At 38.4% G+C, this 17242-nt stretch overlaps 1 protein-coding gene across 8 annotated transcripts; it reads right to left on the bottom strand.

Annotated features, from left to right (window-relative positions):
• Positions 1-6693: 6693 nt before the first annotated feature.
• Positions 6694-14204, bottom strand: LOC143854344 (uncharacterized). Of its 8 annotated transcripts, none has more exons than XM_077364236.1 (8): positions 14072-14204; positions 13824-13917; positions 12599-13218; positions 12288-12474; positions 8017-8123; positions 7227-7295; positions 7056-7157; positions 6694-6973 (listed from the first exon to the last, which is right to left on the bottom strand). In XM_077364236.1, exons 1-3 carry the CDS (start codon positions 14146-14148, stop codon positions 12691-12693), a joined length of 699 nt encoding a protein of 232 aa, XP_077220351.1. In that variant the 5' UTR covers positions 14149-14204; the 3' UTR covers positions 6694-6973; positions 7056-7157; positions 7227-7295; positions 8017-8123; positions 12288-12474; positions 12599-12690. The 8 variants fall into 8 exon arrangements, with proteins under 8 accessions (XP_077220351.1, XP_077220350.1, XP_077220348.1 ...); XM_077364235.1 differs by having other exon boundaries at positions 7069-7157; XM_077364233.1 differs by adding an exon at positions 8336-8407 and having other exon boundaries at positions 6694-7295.
• Between the last annotated feature and the right edge of the window lie 3038 nt (positions 14205-17242).

Here is a 17242-nt window from a genome sequence, read left to right as displayed (position 1 = left end):
TTATGTGTCTGTTGCTCTGTTTTTTCTTGGCATGTTTGGTTTGCATTCACATGTTTTTATGTGTGTTCCTTGCTTATGCTGAAAACCCAAACTATGATTTCGTCTCACAATGATCTAATGCTGGGCTGAAGTGTTCACACTTCATGCATACATGAAAATAATCCTGAGAGTTGGGAATCTGGTACTACTATTTTTATGGATCAATTGTTGTTCAAGTTTTTCCCTTTTTCATTTGTAAACGATGAAAAAGCAAGAAATTTTGGAAAAGTTTTTCCTTTCCAAACTTTTTCAGAAAATTCCTAGAATCCAAAGAGGGCCTAAGATATTTTTTGTAACATAAGACACATGCCTGTATTTATCGTAATATCCATATTACATTTTGACAATTTAGTCCCTGTAATTCCAAGCAGATTTTTGGATTCAAATTAAACACAAGGCGCTGTTTGTTTTGCATTTTGAGAATAGATTGTGAGTCCAAATATGATTACTGGACTCGGAAGTGATGTATTCATGCCCCTAATCAATCTCATCAGGCATCATGTTCTGATCAACCATCACGGATCAGAGGCTTGCTCTGATCTCTACAAGAAGTATCACTTAGAACATTGATTAAACTATGTGAAAATCAAATCTTGCCACGGGCCATGATGATCAGATTGAATCGAAAGATTATGCAGGCAGTCCGGCCATTGAAGACGATCCTGGTCAACATGGCGTATCGAATTTGAAGTAGTCTTCCAATCTATCCATGCCTTTACACTTAGATCAATGGAATCACCAGCGTTTCTATCTATGCCCTTACACTTAGATCAATGGAATCACCGGCGTTTCCTTGATAAGGGAACACCCAGAGAAGAATATAAATCTTTAGGGAAATGGGTTAGCTTCCAATTGCACCAAGACTTGCCAATTTAGGACTCTTAATGAGAGTTATTTTTAGTTAGCCCAAACCCTTTTGATAATAATGTCTAAGATTCCTAATTACTAGGCTAGGACCAAATCCGAGCTACCCCTAATGGAAACATGTTTCCAACAGTCGCATCCATCTGTAGTATTTATTTTGGTTGATTTGTTGTGCTTGTGTTGTGATTAAGTCAATTTTCTTCGGATCTTGCTTGATGTGGCTCTTCCTCCCATCTCTTCCATCTTGACCGAGAAAAGTATTTAGAAGAAAAACAAAGGCCATGTTTGACAACCATGAAAAATTATTCCATGGAATACTCACAGGCGCAATTGTGGGAGAGTTGAGAGAAGAAGGGACTGGGAGAGCATTAAGTGGGTTAGAGAAGTAATTATGTGATTTTTAGGTTGATTCATGGAAATAATTGAGGAAATTACGCCTTTTCGGCTGTTTCAAAATTTTCCATGACAAATGAGAAATACTTTGAGGATTAGGGATTTAAAAGTGAAAATTCCATAATGTGGGCCCCATATTTGGGACTTGATCACAATGTGATCAGTAAGTTCAGCATGCAATTTGAGCCATGTGGGCCACCTATTATGGATCAAAAGATCAACGGTTCGGATCACACAAACACACGCAATGTTGTACATTTTTTTAATAGGTAAGCTGGGATTGAACCCCTGAGTTCTTGGTTGGACAGAGACTCAACCATTGAGCTAGGAGCTGAATCTCATGTGGCACACATTATTGATCATGGAATTTCAATCTATCCGTGATAGTGGACAAGCATATTGTATTTATTATGCATATGGAACAGGTATGCTTCACTAGGAATGAAGCGGCCTAAAAAAAACAGGCTTGACCACTAAGATGATGTGGGTCTCACATTTGATTGATATTGACCGTTTATTATTTGTGCTTGACAGCCTTGCTTTGGATGTCTTATGAGTTATGACCATGGTTTGAAATTTCGGTTTCGGCATATATTTCGGATCTAGCCGAAACCGAAATTTCAGCCGAAGTCCAGAAATTTCAGTCGAAATTCGGTATAGAGGCGCGAAATGTCAGCTTTTTGGGCCGAAATTACAGAAATTTTGGCAATTTTGGCTGAAATTTTGTAAAGCAATAAAAAATTAATATTTCATTACCGGACCAAAATTTGGTACGTTTTGGGCATTTCGGTGTCGGTCTCGACCGAAATTTTGGATTTCAGTCGAAATTTAAAACCATGGTTATGACACAAATATCATGCAAATCATCCAATTCTAACATCTGCTAATGTGTATAATTTATGTACGTACTCATCACAATCATTTAATCGCCACCTCTTCATTGTGAAGTTGTGATAAGATGGCAGTGAACAGAGTTTGTGCCATGGGTGCAACTTGGGCAGGGTCGAGTCATGCTCAGGTCAACCCTAATCAGATCACTATCTCAATCCCAGCCAGGCCTGATCATATCCGCTAGGGCATGAGGGCATGTTGGTTAGTTATGAAAACCTTCCTTATCCTCAAATGGGACTTCCATAGGGGTAGGGCACGAGCAACCTCATGTTCTCCTTTCGAGTATTGTTCACACAAAGGCGGAACACACCCACACACAACCGCAAGCGGCACACAAGACAGCAGTGATGGTATCCGCAAGTTTGTAGGATGGCGGAAACTAGAGGTACGCCAAGTGATGGTATCCGCAAGTTCGTAGGATGGCGGAAACTAGAGGTATGCCAGAGGGGTACATCGCTAGCCTCTTTTCCTGCGAGGAATCGCGTGACGGGAATTCTCGACTTTTGATGTTGATGCTTCGGATTCTGTTTTTGAATGCCAGGTTGGTTGTTCTGTTCTGAATCTCAATATTCCGAGTTCTATGGCTTACAGTACTGGCTTGCTTATCGGTCTGTTCTTCATATGCGTTCGTCGGGCATACGTGTTCTAAGGCTTCCTCACGGTGCGTGATATCTTATCTCGGATCTGACTGTGCCTAGTTGTGAGGCTTAATGTACCTGGTTCTCTGATCATTCTTCTTTGATTCATGTTTTATTGTAGAATGATGAAACTAAGATGAGAGTAGTCTTCTTTGATGAGTTTGTTCGAGGTGAAAGATTTGCAGAGGAATCACCGCCCGATAGTGCTTTCAAGAAAGCCGGTCCCGGCGAACCTCGAGTTGAGGAGAGTCAACCATAATGCAACCCGCCTTTACATCTCTCAACCCTGGCGAGCCTCGAGTTGAGGAGAGTCAACCATAATGCAACCCACCTTTACATCTCTCAACCCTAACCGAACTCACTAACCCGATTTCTCAAATCAGGTAGGTTTGGGTTCAGGTTCGCCCAAGGCAAAAAAAAAAAAAAAAAGAACAAAAAAAAGAACAAAATACAAAAAACAAAAAAAAAATGATAGGGAAAGGAAAATGATATGGAGACAGAGAGTACCACCGATCAAGGGACCTGCAATGAGAATGTGACATGTGTACACACGAGCAATGAAAGATACAAGGGAGCCCTTGCATAAAGAGCCGCAAAAGGACTTTTCATTGGATCCACATCATTTTCAGTTACATTTTAAAATCGGTTGAAAAATTAAAATCAGTTACATTTGATGACGTGGATCCAATCAAGAGCCCTTTTTTGGCCATTTATGCAAGGGCTCCCTTATATCTATCATTCCTCTTTTCCTAAATTTAATGGCTGGCACACCTCACTTGTGATATTGTGGCGAGAACCTATTTGTTGGGTCCCCTTTTTTATGGTACTCTCTGTTTCCCTAGGGGAAAAGATATTGAACACCCCCCGCAACGGATAAAATCCCCCCCTAAATGAATTCTGTGAGAATGGTTCACAGCTCGAGGATAAATTCACGCCCTTTAACGTTTTTTTTTGCCTTGAAAACTTAACTGATAACGTTAACGGGGGCATAGCGGTGGTGGTTGAATATCAGCCCCCAATGGATATTGGATTTGGGTCAAATTGGGTTCCGGTCGCAATAAAAAAAAAATACGGGGATGTGATTGGACTCGGGTCGGTCAGGTTGCCCAAGGCCTCAACCCTAACCCAACCCAAAATTAAATTGGGTTGGCTTTTCCCAACCCAACCCAACCCAACCCAACCCAACCCAATTCCAAATCGGGTCAAACCTGTTGGGTTTGGGTTGGGCCCGACCCAAGTTGCACCCCTAGTTTATACGCCAAACTGGTACAACTGAAAGCATGGATGCAAGTTTTTTTCGCCCATAGACTGAAACAATCTAATAAATCAGATCTTTTGCTTTTGCTGGTTTTGGATTGGTTTTCAGGTAATAGACGTGACCAAGTTCTTGGAAGAGCATCCAGGAGGAGATGATGTGTAGTTGGAAGTGGCAGAAAAAGATGCAAGCAAGGAATTCGAGGCGATCGGGCACAGCAAAGCAGCGAACAATTTGCTACTAAAGTACCAAGTAGGCAAGTAGGAGTCCTTGCAGGTTTCAGTTTCAAAGAAGGAGATGCTCCTAAAGAAGTATGCAACAAGGAAGCCAAGGAAGAAAGCAAAGAAATGAAAGCCTTTGTGATTAAGGAAGATGGGTTGCCCAAAGTTGCTGCTTTCCTCCACTTCATGTTGCCTCTCTTTGTGGCCCTCTTGTTTTTTGGGTACAGATATTTGACTAGGGAGTAGGGAGTAGGGACTCCCCAATGCTCAATTAGTTTTAGCTTTTCGAGGGAGAAAAATGTTTCAGCTCTGTTGTAATAACAATAAGACCATAAAAGGACAAAATGAATGATGATCGATATTCTAAAAGGATTCTTTACTTGCACCAACAAAAGGCAATTCGTAGCTTTACACTCGTTAGATCCCAGATCAGATGAAGAGAGACGAAAATAGACAGCTGAGAAAATGTTGCATTGAGAAAATGATAGGAGAACCCAATATCAAGAAGATTACTCTTGTCCCTTGCTAGGTTAAGCCTCATTGTTCAAAAGAGCCCATAGGCCAATGTACCACTTCAATGCCCACTGTTCCTACCTTATTATTAGTATTGAATTAGGGTTCTAATTTACACCAAAGCAATTATATCTCACACAACATAAGCACTTTGAAATGAACGAGTTTAAGTCCTTACTAGGTTGTAACCCTATATGATGCATCGATCGACTTTATCACACAAGAATCACATGTTCTAGTATGAACTGGGTTCTAGTCCTTACATTTTTCTACCCTTCATAAAATGAATTTAGCTATCAAATTCACACACCAAGTTGCTAAAAAAAGTGCAGGTATTTATCTCACGTCTCCTCTTCCCTATCCCATGGTCTTTCCGTAATACCTTTACAACAGGATCCTATTTTATGTGAAGAACCTTCTCTTTCCTATCCAAGATGCGAACACGTTGTTCAATGTAGGTTAAGTCATCCCAAATTGTTATTGGATCATATTTCAATACACGAGAGGGGTCAGGCTCATACTTCTTAACAAGGATACATGAAACACATTATCTCGACTCCAATGGTAGGGCTATATCATAAGCCAATCTTTTAAAATCAGACTTAAGAATCTGCACTGCAATCTTAACATACTCCTATGAAAACATCTAATACTTATAAAAGTAACTCACAAGTAGATTCCTCTGAAATCATGTTTATATGTGAAAATCGAAGTAAAAAGACAATTTCCTTTTGCCTAGCGTTGTTTGGTTGGCATTTATGATTTACAAACATCCAAAGGGACCCTAAAGGATCTCCTAAAGTGCCCTGAAACAATCTAGAAAGGCACCCGAACTAAAAATCCCGGGCTGAAAACCTTACATGGGCTAACTACAGCCCAAAAAACACATTAAATGGTCTCCTGTAACGTTGAGCCGGCCTGAAAATAGTAAAAAAACTTAAAGGACCTTCCATCCATTCAAAGACTGGCTAAAAAAAACCTAAAAACACCTTACATATCTAAAACCAAATCCCAAATGGGTCCAAAGGCCACAAACAAAACCGACCCTGAACTGATCAAAAGCGGTTTAAATTAGGCTAAACTGGCCTGCCAGGCTTGAAGAACTGATTCAGGCCACACAGATAATTGTTGTTAGGGTGTGGACAGTTCAGAAAAAGGACGAGTATTAGCTGTTGGAGTGCTGTTAGGGAGCAAGGAACCCCTGTAGCTTGTAAGAATTAGAATTAGAGAATCAAGCCACACAGATAACTGGCTGGGAGGAGTGGAGATTACATTGTCTTTGAAAAGAGGAGGTTTGGTTGGAATATGGAAGGTATTAGTCATTTTATATCCAAGAAAAAATAAAGGCTTTTTGTCATTTTTTCACAGAAAAGGTAACCCAGTCTTCTAACACCCAGCCTGGGTGCAGCAACCTACTTGTAGTTTCTCTTCTCTGTAGCTGAATTGGTTCTCCCATACTTTCACTATTAGCATAACTCCAAGGATATTTAGAATCGTCTTCTCTTGGAAACTTTGTAGAGTCAGAACTTCATTCAAGAAAGAAGCCACTATATGTTCCATGGAATGGGACACGGGTATGAGTACCACAATCCCCGGATACCAAGTGTCATTCAGTTACCATCAGAAAAAAGATTCATGAATTCACCAACATATGTTAATCAACTCTAATTTTAATTCTTTTATGTGATAATAGGATTATGGAAGTTGGAATGTAATATATTAACAATGTTGGTAGGTTAGATAAATATAGTGTTTTATTTCCTTACAAAAACTCACTATTAGAATAGATAAAACTAAAAGCATATGAAATTTGTAGATCTGTAGTGGTAGTATTTAGAGAAAATAGATAAAAGAGATCTTGAAGAGTCCTTGTGAATCCTAAAGTAAATACAAGTCTGACATGAATGCATTGCACATTCAGAAGAATCCATGCAACATAGAAGCTACTAAATCGGATGGTCAGGATCACCTGAACAGTACATTTTTCTATGATGACCATAAAAAATAGGCCCCACCATATGGAAATTCTGGGTCACATGTGAGCGTGATCGACAGACTGTGAAATCAAAATCTAACCCGTGTGGGTGCATGGGTTCTCCAGCCCTTAAGTTCAAGCCTTCGAACAATAACTCACAAAATTCAAGAATGCACATTACCATCTGAGCCAAAACCCCATTGCAACATAAATAACAGAGTGGATGAAATTGGAAGGAGAAATAGGATAATATCAAAATTCTGTACCAGCTAACGTAACCTGCTTGGAAGAGGATCAACTTATTTCTGCTTGTATTAAAAGACAATTGTTGGATTCATCTCTCTACCTGCTTCAATCTACAACTTACCCTTCATACAGCAAAAAGTTTACATGATATTTATTATTACCATATCAAATTTACAAATTAGGTCATTTACCTGGAAAGCACGACCATTGCAGTTACAACTCCCGTTACCTTCGTTCACAGAAAATAAAACCCTGTCATTCTGCAAGAAAATAAATTAAAATTTAACAAGTCAAAAAATGATATCCAAAAAAATATTAACTAAATAAATCAATCATGAGAGCAATTTGCAACCTATGAGGGTATGAATGTGTATGTCTACAAATTCTTATAACAGACTCATGTGTTTTGATACGATGTGACAAGTACATGAATTTCCATTTCATCACAAGGCGCCCACCGCGCAATTGTGACAAATATTTGCCTAGGGAATTTCTTGGGAAGTGTATATCTCGGGAGATTTTAAATTTTATTTATTAATTTTGGGTTTATAATTTGAAAAAACTGGAAAAAAGAGAAAATTTAAAAATATATAATTTAAGAAAAAAGTATAAAATAAAAAATATCGTAAAAAATTATCACAATATTGTCGCAATATTTTTCAAGGTAAATGAAAAAAAAAACATCACGATATTTTTTAATATCTCGGGATGATTTCAGGGTTTTGTCGTTTTAACATGATAAATCGCGATATTTTGAAGATATTTGTGACTGCACTACTTTAAATAGAAAAATTACCATAAACATGGATTCACATATATTTGCATGTGTTTGTCTGTGTTGGTTATACACTTATACCCACAAGGATGCATGGACATGAAAACGTTTTTTTAAGAAAGATATAAGAGAAAGTAATAAAAAAAGAATACAACTAAAAAAAAGAGAGCAAAGCTTGTATAACAAGTGGACATGAAAACACTCACACTAAATAATTGTAGGTGCCTTAATAAGCCCCCAAAAGAATTCTCAACTCCAGACCCCATGTACCAAATTTGTTAATTCTTTTAAAATGCTTGCTGCACAAATAAGACTGCAAAGACAAGGAAAATGGTCAAGGTTCCATGCAACTGCAAAATACTCAAAAGGTGTCATTCACTTTTGTATTAAAAAAATAAGCACCCACAATCAGTATGCATGTGTTGATTAAAATAGGACAAAAGGATATGAAATAAGAGATATTTGACAATCAGATATGATAATCAATCATGACTTGAAAGCCTTGAACATCGTAAAAGAAATTACCCGCCCACAACTATTAAATTGATGCACTGATGTCTTTGCCCTACAAAGGACTAACTTTGTGGCTCAAGCCAGCTGCAAATTAATTCAAGACATGCAATTAATTTCTCTGTCCTGGGAAGAAACAACTGGTGGTGGTAGCAAAATTTACAAATGACCATTGGTGAGATTAATACTTATTACTAAGTCAGATATTGCTCTTCCCTGGAATGGTGCACCAGGCACTTCCTTGAGGTTACCGGAAGGCCAAAGATCTTAGACAAGGCCTAATCCCTCACTGGCTAGAAGATAACACTCAACATGCAGTGGAGCAATCCTTGAGAAAAGGCAATGCCACGGTGCGTCACTAATATAGCTAGCACAGATTATTTCACATCCAATAGTGGAAAAAGAATTCTTCCTACTTGAAATAGAGGCGACTCCCTATAGGCCCAAGCCAACACATCTAACAAATATTTTTTATTATGAGGAGCCCCCAATATTTCATGATAATTTTAGAATCTAGAAACAATATTTTCTTTAAATATATCGTCTCTTTGATTTTGCAATATGGTGGAAGAAAGGCAAGTTTGGGAGAAAGGCTTAGTTGAGTTGAGTGGAAGAAAGGCATGTTCTTGTCACCCTCCTTTAACCACTTCTATCTTGGGCCTTTCTTCTTAACAGAAAGCAGCTGAAAAGCAACCTTCAATGTTGATGCGACTTGATTAGCTAAGTGCAGGGGGCAGCAGTAGGCGGAAAGTTGCTTAGTATAAGGAGTAGTGCCTTGAGAGTGATATGTGGAAGTTCTTTGTGTGCTGCTTAATATCGGGTAAGTTTTCCCTGAGGGCTTGTTTGGTTGCCACATGCCTCAAGGATGTCTCAAGTAGAAAAATCCTTTTTTGATAACTTTTATGGTGTTTGGTAGCCAATTTAGCATCACAGTCCATAGAGACTACTAGACAAGATTCAAAGGTAATTATTGTTTGTCTAGTGATGTGGCACTCATGTTCCCTACTTATACCTTCCATGCCATCCTCCTCAAAAAATGAAGAATTTGTCAAGTAGAAATTTTCTTTTTCTATTTTTGGTTGGGTTCCATCTCGGCCCTCTTCCTTTATGATATCCTGCAATTTCCAAGATTTTTTTTCTTCTTTCTCTCTCTCTCTCTCTCTCTATATATATATATAGGAAAAAGAGTGTGCGGTCAACCGTATTAACATTCCATGCGGTCGAAGAGAGAGGACTCTTCTCATTGGTTCTTCAAACGTGGGTCCTTGGCGGAAATTAAAAGCCCTGAGAGTTCTCGAAAAGCGTTCTCTGCATGCCGTACCCATTGCAGAGATCTTATCTCCTTGAAAATGTTTGAAGCTGAAACCCTAGAAGAGAAAACCAGTGGAAAAGAAATACATTCGCCCCCTTCTCTCTCTCTCTCCCTCAAGAAAAAGATGTCCGTCCCCTTCGGTGCTCTGCAAATCAGGTTGGTTTTTCTCAAAACTTTACTCTTTTTTTTTTTTGCTGAAAATCATGTGTGGGAGAGGGTTTCTTCTTCTTTTTTTCTAACTTTACTCTCTCTCTCTCTCTGTGTGTGTATGTGGGTTGTTATTTATTTTTACAAATGGTTTTGCTATTGATTGTCATCTGGGAGAGGGTTTCTTCTTCATACTTATCTTCTTCTTCTTTTTCCCGTAATTGTCATAATGTTTGAATTTTCTTTGTAGCTTTTTTGGTACTTGTCATATCTTTGTACATCCTTTAGGTATTTTTTTCATAATTTTCCTACTTTCCTCCCATTTTTACGTAATTTTTCATTTAAAACTTAGGACTTTTGCCAATATTTGCAAAACTCCGTAATGATTACTACTTTTGCTATTATTTTTGCTAGCCACCTTTGCACAAATTGTATTACTGCCCATCTTTGCCGCAAAGGATGGGCGAGAAGCCGAAAAGGGGCCTCGGAGAAGGTGGCTAGCAAATTCCTACACACAAAAATGGTTTATAAGTCATCTTCTTCTTCTTATACTGTGTAAGCCGTTATAGTCCCTTGTTTTTCAAGAAGTACTGTACGGACTGCACTACAGGATGATCCAAACCGTCCATATGATGGGATTGTGCCCAAAAAATCATTTCCATAGGATGATCCCAAGCCTCAGATTTGTAGAGTAACTGCAGGGGTACACTGAAAGTAGGGTTGCAAGGGTACGTTCAGGGGTAGGGTCAGGGTTGGGCATCCCGTGCGCAGGGTTGAATCTATTGGATTATCCAACAAATCTGAGGCTTGGGATCATCCTATGGAAATGATTTTTTGGGCACAATCTATTTAAGTTATGGCCCATCATATGGACGGTTTGGATCATCCTGTAGTGCGGTCCGTACAGTACTTCTTGAAAAACAAGGGACTATAACTACTTACACAGTATAAGAAGAACAAGATGACATATAAACCATTTTTGTGTGTAGGAATTTGCTAGCCACCTTCTCGAGGCCCCTTTTCGGCTTTTCGCCCATCCTTTGCTGCAAAGATGGGCGACAGTACAATTTGTGCAAAGGTGGCTAGCAAAAATAATAGCAAAAGTAGTAATCATTACGGATTTTTGTAAATATTGGCAAAAGTCCTAAGTTTTAAATGAAAAATTACGTAAAAATGGGAGGAACGTAGGAAAATTATGAAAACAATATCTAAAGGATGTACAAAGATATGACAAGTACCAAAAAAGCTACAAAGAAAATCCAAACATTATGACAATTACGGGAAAAAGAAGAAGAAGATAAGTACGAAAAAATGAAGAAGAAACCCTCTCCTAGATGACAATCAATAGCAAAACCATTTGTAAAAATAAATAACAACCTAGACAGAGAGAGAGAGAGAGAGAGAGAGAGAGAGTAAAGTTAGAAAAAAGGAAGAAGAAACCCTCTCCCATACATGATTTTTAGGAAAAAAAAAATAGAGAAAAAAGGGTAAAGTTTTGAGAAAAACTAACCTGATTTGCAGAGCACCGAAGGGGACGGATGTCTTTTTCTTGAGGGAGAGAGAGAGAGAGAGAGATAGAAGGGGGCGGATGAATTTCTTTTCCACTGGTTTTCTCTTCTAGGGTTTCAGCTTCAAACATTTTCAAGGAGATAAGATCTCTGCAATGGATACGGCATGCAGAGAACGCTTTTCGAGAACTCTCAGGGCTTTTAATTTCCGCCAAGGACCCACATTTGAAGAACCAATGAGAAGCGTCCTCTCTCTTCGACCGCATGGATTGCTAATACGGTTGACCACACACTCTTTTTCCTCATATATATATATATATATATATATATATATATATTGGTAATGACATCCCCTCCCATACGACTCGACTCGAAAGCCCAACGACTCGACTCGACTCGAGAGTTGACTCATACGACTCGTAAGAGTTTCACAACTACGCTTATCACCATTCTACCAGGTAAATCCTAGGTAGATCAAACATTACAAATGTTCGTCTCCTCCCTATTGAGTACTTATACCACTAATCTACAAGGTAACTATCTGCATCCAAACAGACCCTAGGATAATTCATGTTTGGAGGGAATATGGCATTCAAAATTGCATTGCCAAATAAAAATACGGGCATGCCATGCAATATTTGGCCATTCTAGGATCCCATAAACATTATGACCCAGAAATCCCAAAACTAAATACAAACTATGCTGAAAAGAATACTCCATGAAAGAAGTCAACCATTTAGATACTAAGATGTATGTCCTATGACTAGTTGACTACATCAGCTACATATACATAAAGAACTTCTGGTTTCATATTGAACATCAATTATGCCTCCTTTACAGTTTCAAAGTAAATATATGATGAAAAGGAAGAAAATGTTCAGACAATGCAAAACCAACTTCTGTGTGAAACTTAACTCATCTTTACAAACAAAATTTATGGCCAAGGAAGAAATTGGAAATCAAAAAATGAAAATATAATCTTTAATTCAGAGAAGCTTACCAGTGAGGCAAAAAACAAGAATAACCCAAAAGGTTAATCGAATGGGCCGACTATATTGGATTTGGTACTGAGACCTTTGAAGCTGTCTCTGAACAGCTCCAAGCCACCCATAGAGTTGCTTATTATAAGATTCATCACTGCAGATATACAGGCAGCTCTTACTTCTTTCATAGCAAGTATTGATGCCCTTTACACAAAAATACAAAGAGAAAAACCCTCATAAATAATTTATTGATGTAAGCATGACATAATAGAGAAATTACATTTTAATTACAAGAAGGATAATATAGAAAAAGAACAAAACTCCTCACCTTGTTCAATTGATAAGACCGCAATGGCATGGTATCGGCCGCTTTGTCACAATCCCCACCCTTCAATTTCCTGAAACCATTCTTCAACCACTTCAACTTGGCGTCGAATCTAAGGTACTGGTGAGGTCAGAAAAGCTGAGAATCTTTGGAGGTGGTAAATCTGGTCGGGCAACAAACAAAAGTCGCTGGATGTCCCCATCGGAAACCACAATCTTCAAGATGCCAATGTCAGCACTGGCACTTGCCATCCTCCTATGCCCATGCACCTTCTCCTCCTCTCTGGGCTCTTTCATGTCCAACTCAATTGAATGACACGAATTCTTTGAAAAATCAGTCATTGTGTCACCAATCATCTGCAACGAATTCCTTTCTTCGTCCTTCCCTTCCACAGTCATGTCACCATCAGGTGGGAGTCCGGTAAGAAACAAAGCAGGCTCGTCATTTTCTTGTTTATCCAATTGCACCCAAGGCATCTCTGCCTTTCCATCCTCAAGTACCAAATTCCTTATCGAATCCTCGATAGTTGAAACTTGATTATCAATGGAGATCACAAATTGGCGGTGTCTGGTTCTTGCATCCTCCGTTACACATGATCTCACCGCCCGTTCAAACTCCTCCAGCTGCATCAAGAGCCCCAAAAGCAAATTCCAAAATTCAACCCCAAAATGAATAAAAAAACACTAAGGGCCTGTTTGGATTGGGGGAATTTTATGGAAAAGTTTGTAAAGGCAAAATTTTACTAAAATTTCCTACTTTTTACACAAGAAAAAAGATAATCTGAACCAATTCTATTCAATTTTTACTTAGGCCCCGTTGGGATTGCAAAAAAACCTTTTTTGATGGAATATTTTTTCTCTGGAATTTTTTTTTTCTTTCCACAATTGAGAGGATGATAATATAATTATGGTTAAGTTAGGAAAACATCATCACAAATTGAAGGTCCCTCTAAATAAAAATTGAACAAGGTTGGTTCAATTTATTTTTTTCATGGGTAAAAAAAAAGGAATGCAATTTTACAAATTTTTTTCCTTTCCCAAACTTTTCAACAAAATTCCAGCAATCCAAACATAGCCAGCCAGCCTTAGGGACATTCAATTTATGATAATATCCCTCTAAATTAACCACAATCATACCATTTCTCTCTAAATCATGGAAAGAAAGAAAATTCCCTAGGAAAATTTTCCATCAGAAATGTTTTTTCTTGCAAAGCAAACAATAAAATCACCTGCCATTTTGCAATGCTCAGTGCGGTATGCAACTCTCTGAATTCATAATCATCTTTCCTTCCACGAATCCACCTTCTATAAGCAGATTCCATCCTTCAAAAGGAATGACAAAACAAACAATAAAAATAAAATAAAACAGCAATCAAATAGCATTACAGTAATAAGGTCCTGTTTGTTTGAATTTCAAGAAAAAAACATTACTTTTCACAATTAGATAAAAATTGAAGGAAAAAGGAATTCGTAGAACCTGTCCGCGGATTCCTGAACTTCCTCGGCGGCAGGAAAAAAGGGATCTTTCTCCCATTGTTCGAAATTAGAACTCATCTATTCTCTCTCTCTCTCTCTCTCTCTCTCTCTCTCTCGCGCGCGCGTTCAAAAAAAAAAAAAGGCTAAAATTTGTATTTCAGAGGGAAACCCTAACCCTAAGGAGGGATAACTGACAATCCGTATGGAAGGAGGGGTGGACTCTTCTTAGGCGTTCGTATTGAGCCACGTATCCCGACAAAAGCCAACAATAACTTTAAAATTGATTCGTGAACTTTATTTTCAAAACGGGAACCTTCGGGTGATGTTGATATTGGCACCCACATGTTCTAATAATTTACATTAACTTACCTTGTCCCTTAATATTTAGCCGGCTGTCACCAGTTACTACAACTCCGTTAAACTCACAAAAGCAAGGAAAAGACAAGGTGAGTTTCTGCAATTATCAAAAACATGACAGGGCTAACATGTAAAGCCTAGGGATTTCTGCTGATTAGTCCCTGCATGGTAAAATAATTGCATATTAGACAGTCCAACTTTTAGAAAATATTTGCTAAAAGGTTCCTAAAATTCTCGAACTTCATTTTTCTCCGTTAAAAATTTTAAAATGACAAATTTACCCCAACCCATTTAATACGTTTTTGCTTTTTTTATATTTTCCTTCCAATATTTTCGGAAAAAAACTAGGAAATAAGCAAATTATATTATCTCTTCCAATATTGACTTTCCCTTTGACATTCTCCCTTCTTCTCCTAAGATTAGAAGCCAAACCCTAGTTCTTATTCCCAAAACAAAACTAAAACCCTACTGTGATCAAGAACACCGAGACCTCCAACTGTTTGAGATTTGCTAATTGAAGGGAGTGTTTTCTTCCTTCGTGGGTTGATCTTCATGTTGTAGACCCTTTGTTTTGTTTTGGTTTCGCAAATAATCATTAAGGGTGTTTTTCGCTTCAAGAGTGATTGCTCGATCTTTAGCCATGATCGATCAACATCCAAATTGTGGAGAATATCTTTTGGGCAGTGATACCCCCCCTCCACTTTACAGCCGGTACAACCACTCCAAACATCTCTCTCTCTCTCTCTCTCTCTCTCTCTCTCTCTCTCTCTCACCATGAATGGTTGGTGGGCCCAGCAATTAATTTGTTTAAAGGTTTGAGCAAGGCAGGCCCCACCCATGTTTTTCAAAATGAACCGTACGGCCCACACCATAAGATGATCCAAACCGTCCATTTGATGGGCTGGTTTGGAGTGGTTGTACCTACTGTTTTTGTGGGTGTGCCTATCTTTTGCATCTCTTTATTCATGCTTTTTGGGCATTATTAAGGATATAAGTACACCCATCTCAGAGTGGCAGTGCAAACCACATGTTGAGACCAAATTGAGTCTAGCTTGGTTAAGGGATAGAGTTTCTCAAATCCCTTACAGGTTGGGAGGCTCCAACTATCTTCAATAAGTGACATTCAAGTGTGATATTTTCTTATGCTCTAACCAGAGATAAGATAACTCAAACTACCGACTTATTTAATTTATTTTAGAGAGATTTTCAATTTATTTAAATCCTAAAATGATTTTTTTCTTGAAGGTTTTTTGACGAGAATATTGGAAGAGATAATATTGTATCTTATTTCCTAGTTTTTTTCCAAAAATATTGGAAGGGAAATAAAAAACGCTAAAACTGATTAAATGGGCTAGGGAGTAAATTTACCATTTTAAAATTTTTAAAGGAGAAAATTGAGGGTCGTGAGTTTTAGGGACCTTTTAGCAAATATTTTCTAAAAATAAGACTGTTCAACTAATATGCTTTTCTTATGGACTAATAAGCAATTATTTTGCCATGTCGGGACTAATCAGCAAAAATCCCTTTAGCCTAAACCAAAACTCTTTCTTTTAATTACAGACTAGAAACAAAGGCATGCTGGTATCCTTCACGCTGACTTCCCACTCCGACCTCTCAGGGGCCCGTTATACGTAATCCATGTGAAGTAAGGGGAAATGATACATTCGCCCCCTTTTCTTACTTGGGCCACCCCTTTCTAAATGTAAATGAGTAGTCATAAATATACTTAGAAGGGGGTGGCCTTGCAAATAGTCCCCCACTATGTGGTAAATGACATTCTGATTATGTCTTTTGCTGCCCTCTTAATTTGGTTATACCTTGAAAATCTGCCCATGAAGGACACCAAGGCATGTCAAGCGGTATTATCTGCTAAGATATCTATGTGTGATATGGGGAAATCGTCATTGGGACTTGTCTTGTTTAGGTCCTTGAAATCTATACACAGTCGTACTTTTCCATCTTTCTTAGGCACTGAGACAATATTAGCCATCTTTCTTAGGCACTGAGACAATATTAGCGAATCATTCGGGATACTCTGTAACCTGAAAGAACCCAACATCAAGTTGTTTAGTCACCTCTTCTTTGATTTTCAGGACCCATTCAGGCTTCCATGTTCAACAATCGCCAAGAAAATGTTGGGGAAGAAGAAATCAGCCACATTGAGGGCACATAAGGTTAGAGAGGCTGCCGTTCAAATGCCTTGTGGTGTTTGAGAAGGAAGAACAAACGCCTCGCATTCAATTCTATGAGGCGTATCCGGCAGAGCCTTCACATGGATGGGTTTAAAAGCTTTTGCTTATCTTTGGTACCTTCCAACACCAATTCTATAGGAAGGTTGTTATAATCATGGTTTTAAATTTCGACTGAAATCCGAAATTTCGGTCCAAGGACCGAAACCAAAATTTCAGAAATTTATCAAATTTTGTTTAAAATTTCGGGAATCTCGTCGAAATTTCGTCCTAAAAATCTGGAGTTTCGTGCGTGTGTACCAAATTTCGGCTGAAATTTCAGTTTCGGATAAGTCCAAAATTTAGCCGAAACCAAAATTTAAAACCATGGTTATAATGCATAGAGAATTAAAGGCAGGCAACCATCATGGCATTTACATCATGAATAGGGAATGGATGATATATATTTTGATCCCCGCAGAGTCCGACTACGGCGAGGCTGGTGGGAACTCAGGGTGCTTTCAACAAGACAGTGATGTAGGGGCATCCCCTTAGCTACATCAGCAAATGAAGACTCCTTAGTGTAGGCTTATGTTGATTTCACTTGTTGTCACTTGTTGTTAGCCCACTGTTTAACGGCTAGATTA

This window comes from Tasmannia lanceolata, unplaced genomic scaffold, assembly GCF_043159265.1.
Source record: "Tasmannia lanceolata isolate RefF3 unplaced genomic scaffold, GAP_Taslan_0.1 ptg000020l, whole genome shotgun sequence".
Taxonomy (NCBI): Eukaryota; Viridiplantae; Streptophyta; class Magnoliopsida; order Canellales; family Winteraceae; genus Tasmannia; species Tasmannia lanceolata.
This window is presented reverse-complemented; position numbering and strand designations above follow the sequence as displayed.

What these genes read in the sequence shown, in the direction of transcription:
- LOC143854344 (XM_077364233.1), bottom strand. Translation starts at nt 14,148, where the DNA reads ATGAGTTCTAATTTCGAACAATGGGAGAAAGATCCCTTTTTTCCTGCC. An exon ending in GTTCAGGAATCCGCGGACAG is followed by an intron (nt 13,918 to 14,071) that starts GTTCTACGAATT and finishes TTCCTTTTGAAG; the next exon opens with GATGGAATCTGCTTATAGAA. An exon ending in TGAGCATTGCAAAATGGCAG is followed by an intron (nt 13,219 to 13,823) that starts GTGATTTTATTG and finishes CTCTTGATGCAG; the next exon opens with CTGGAGGAGTTTGAACGGGC.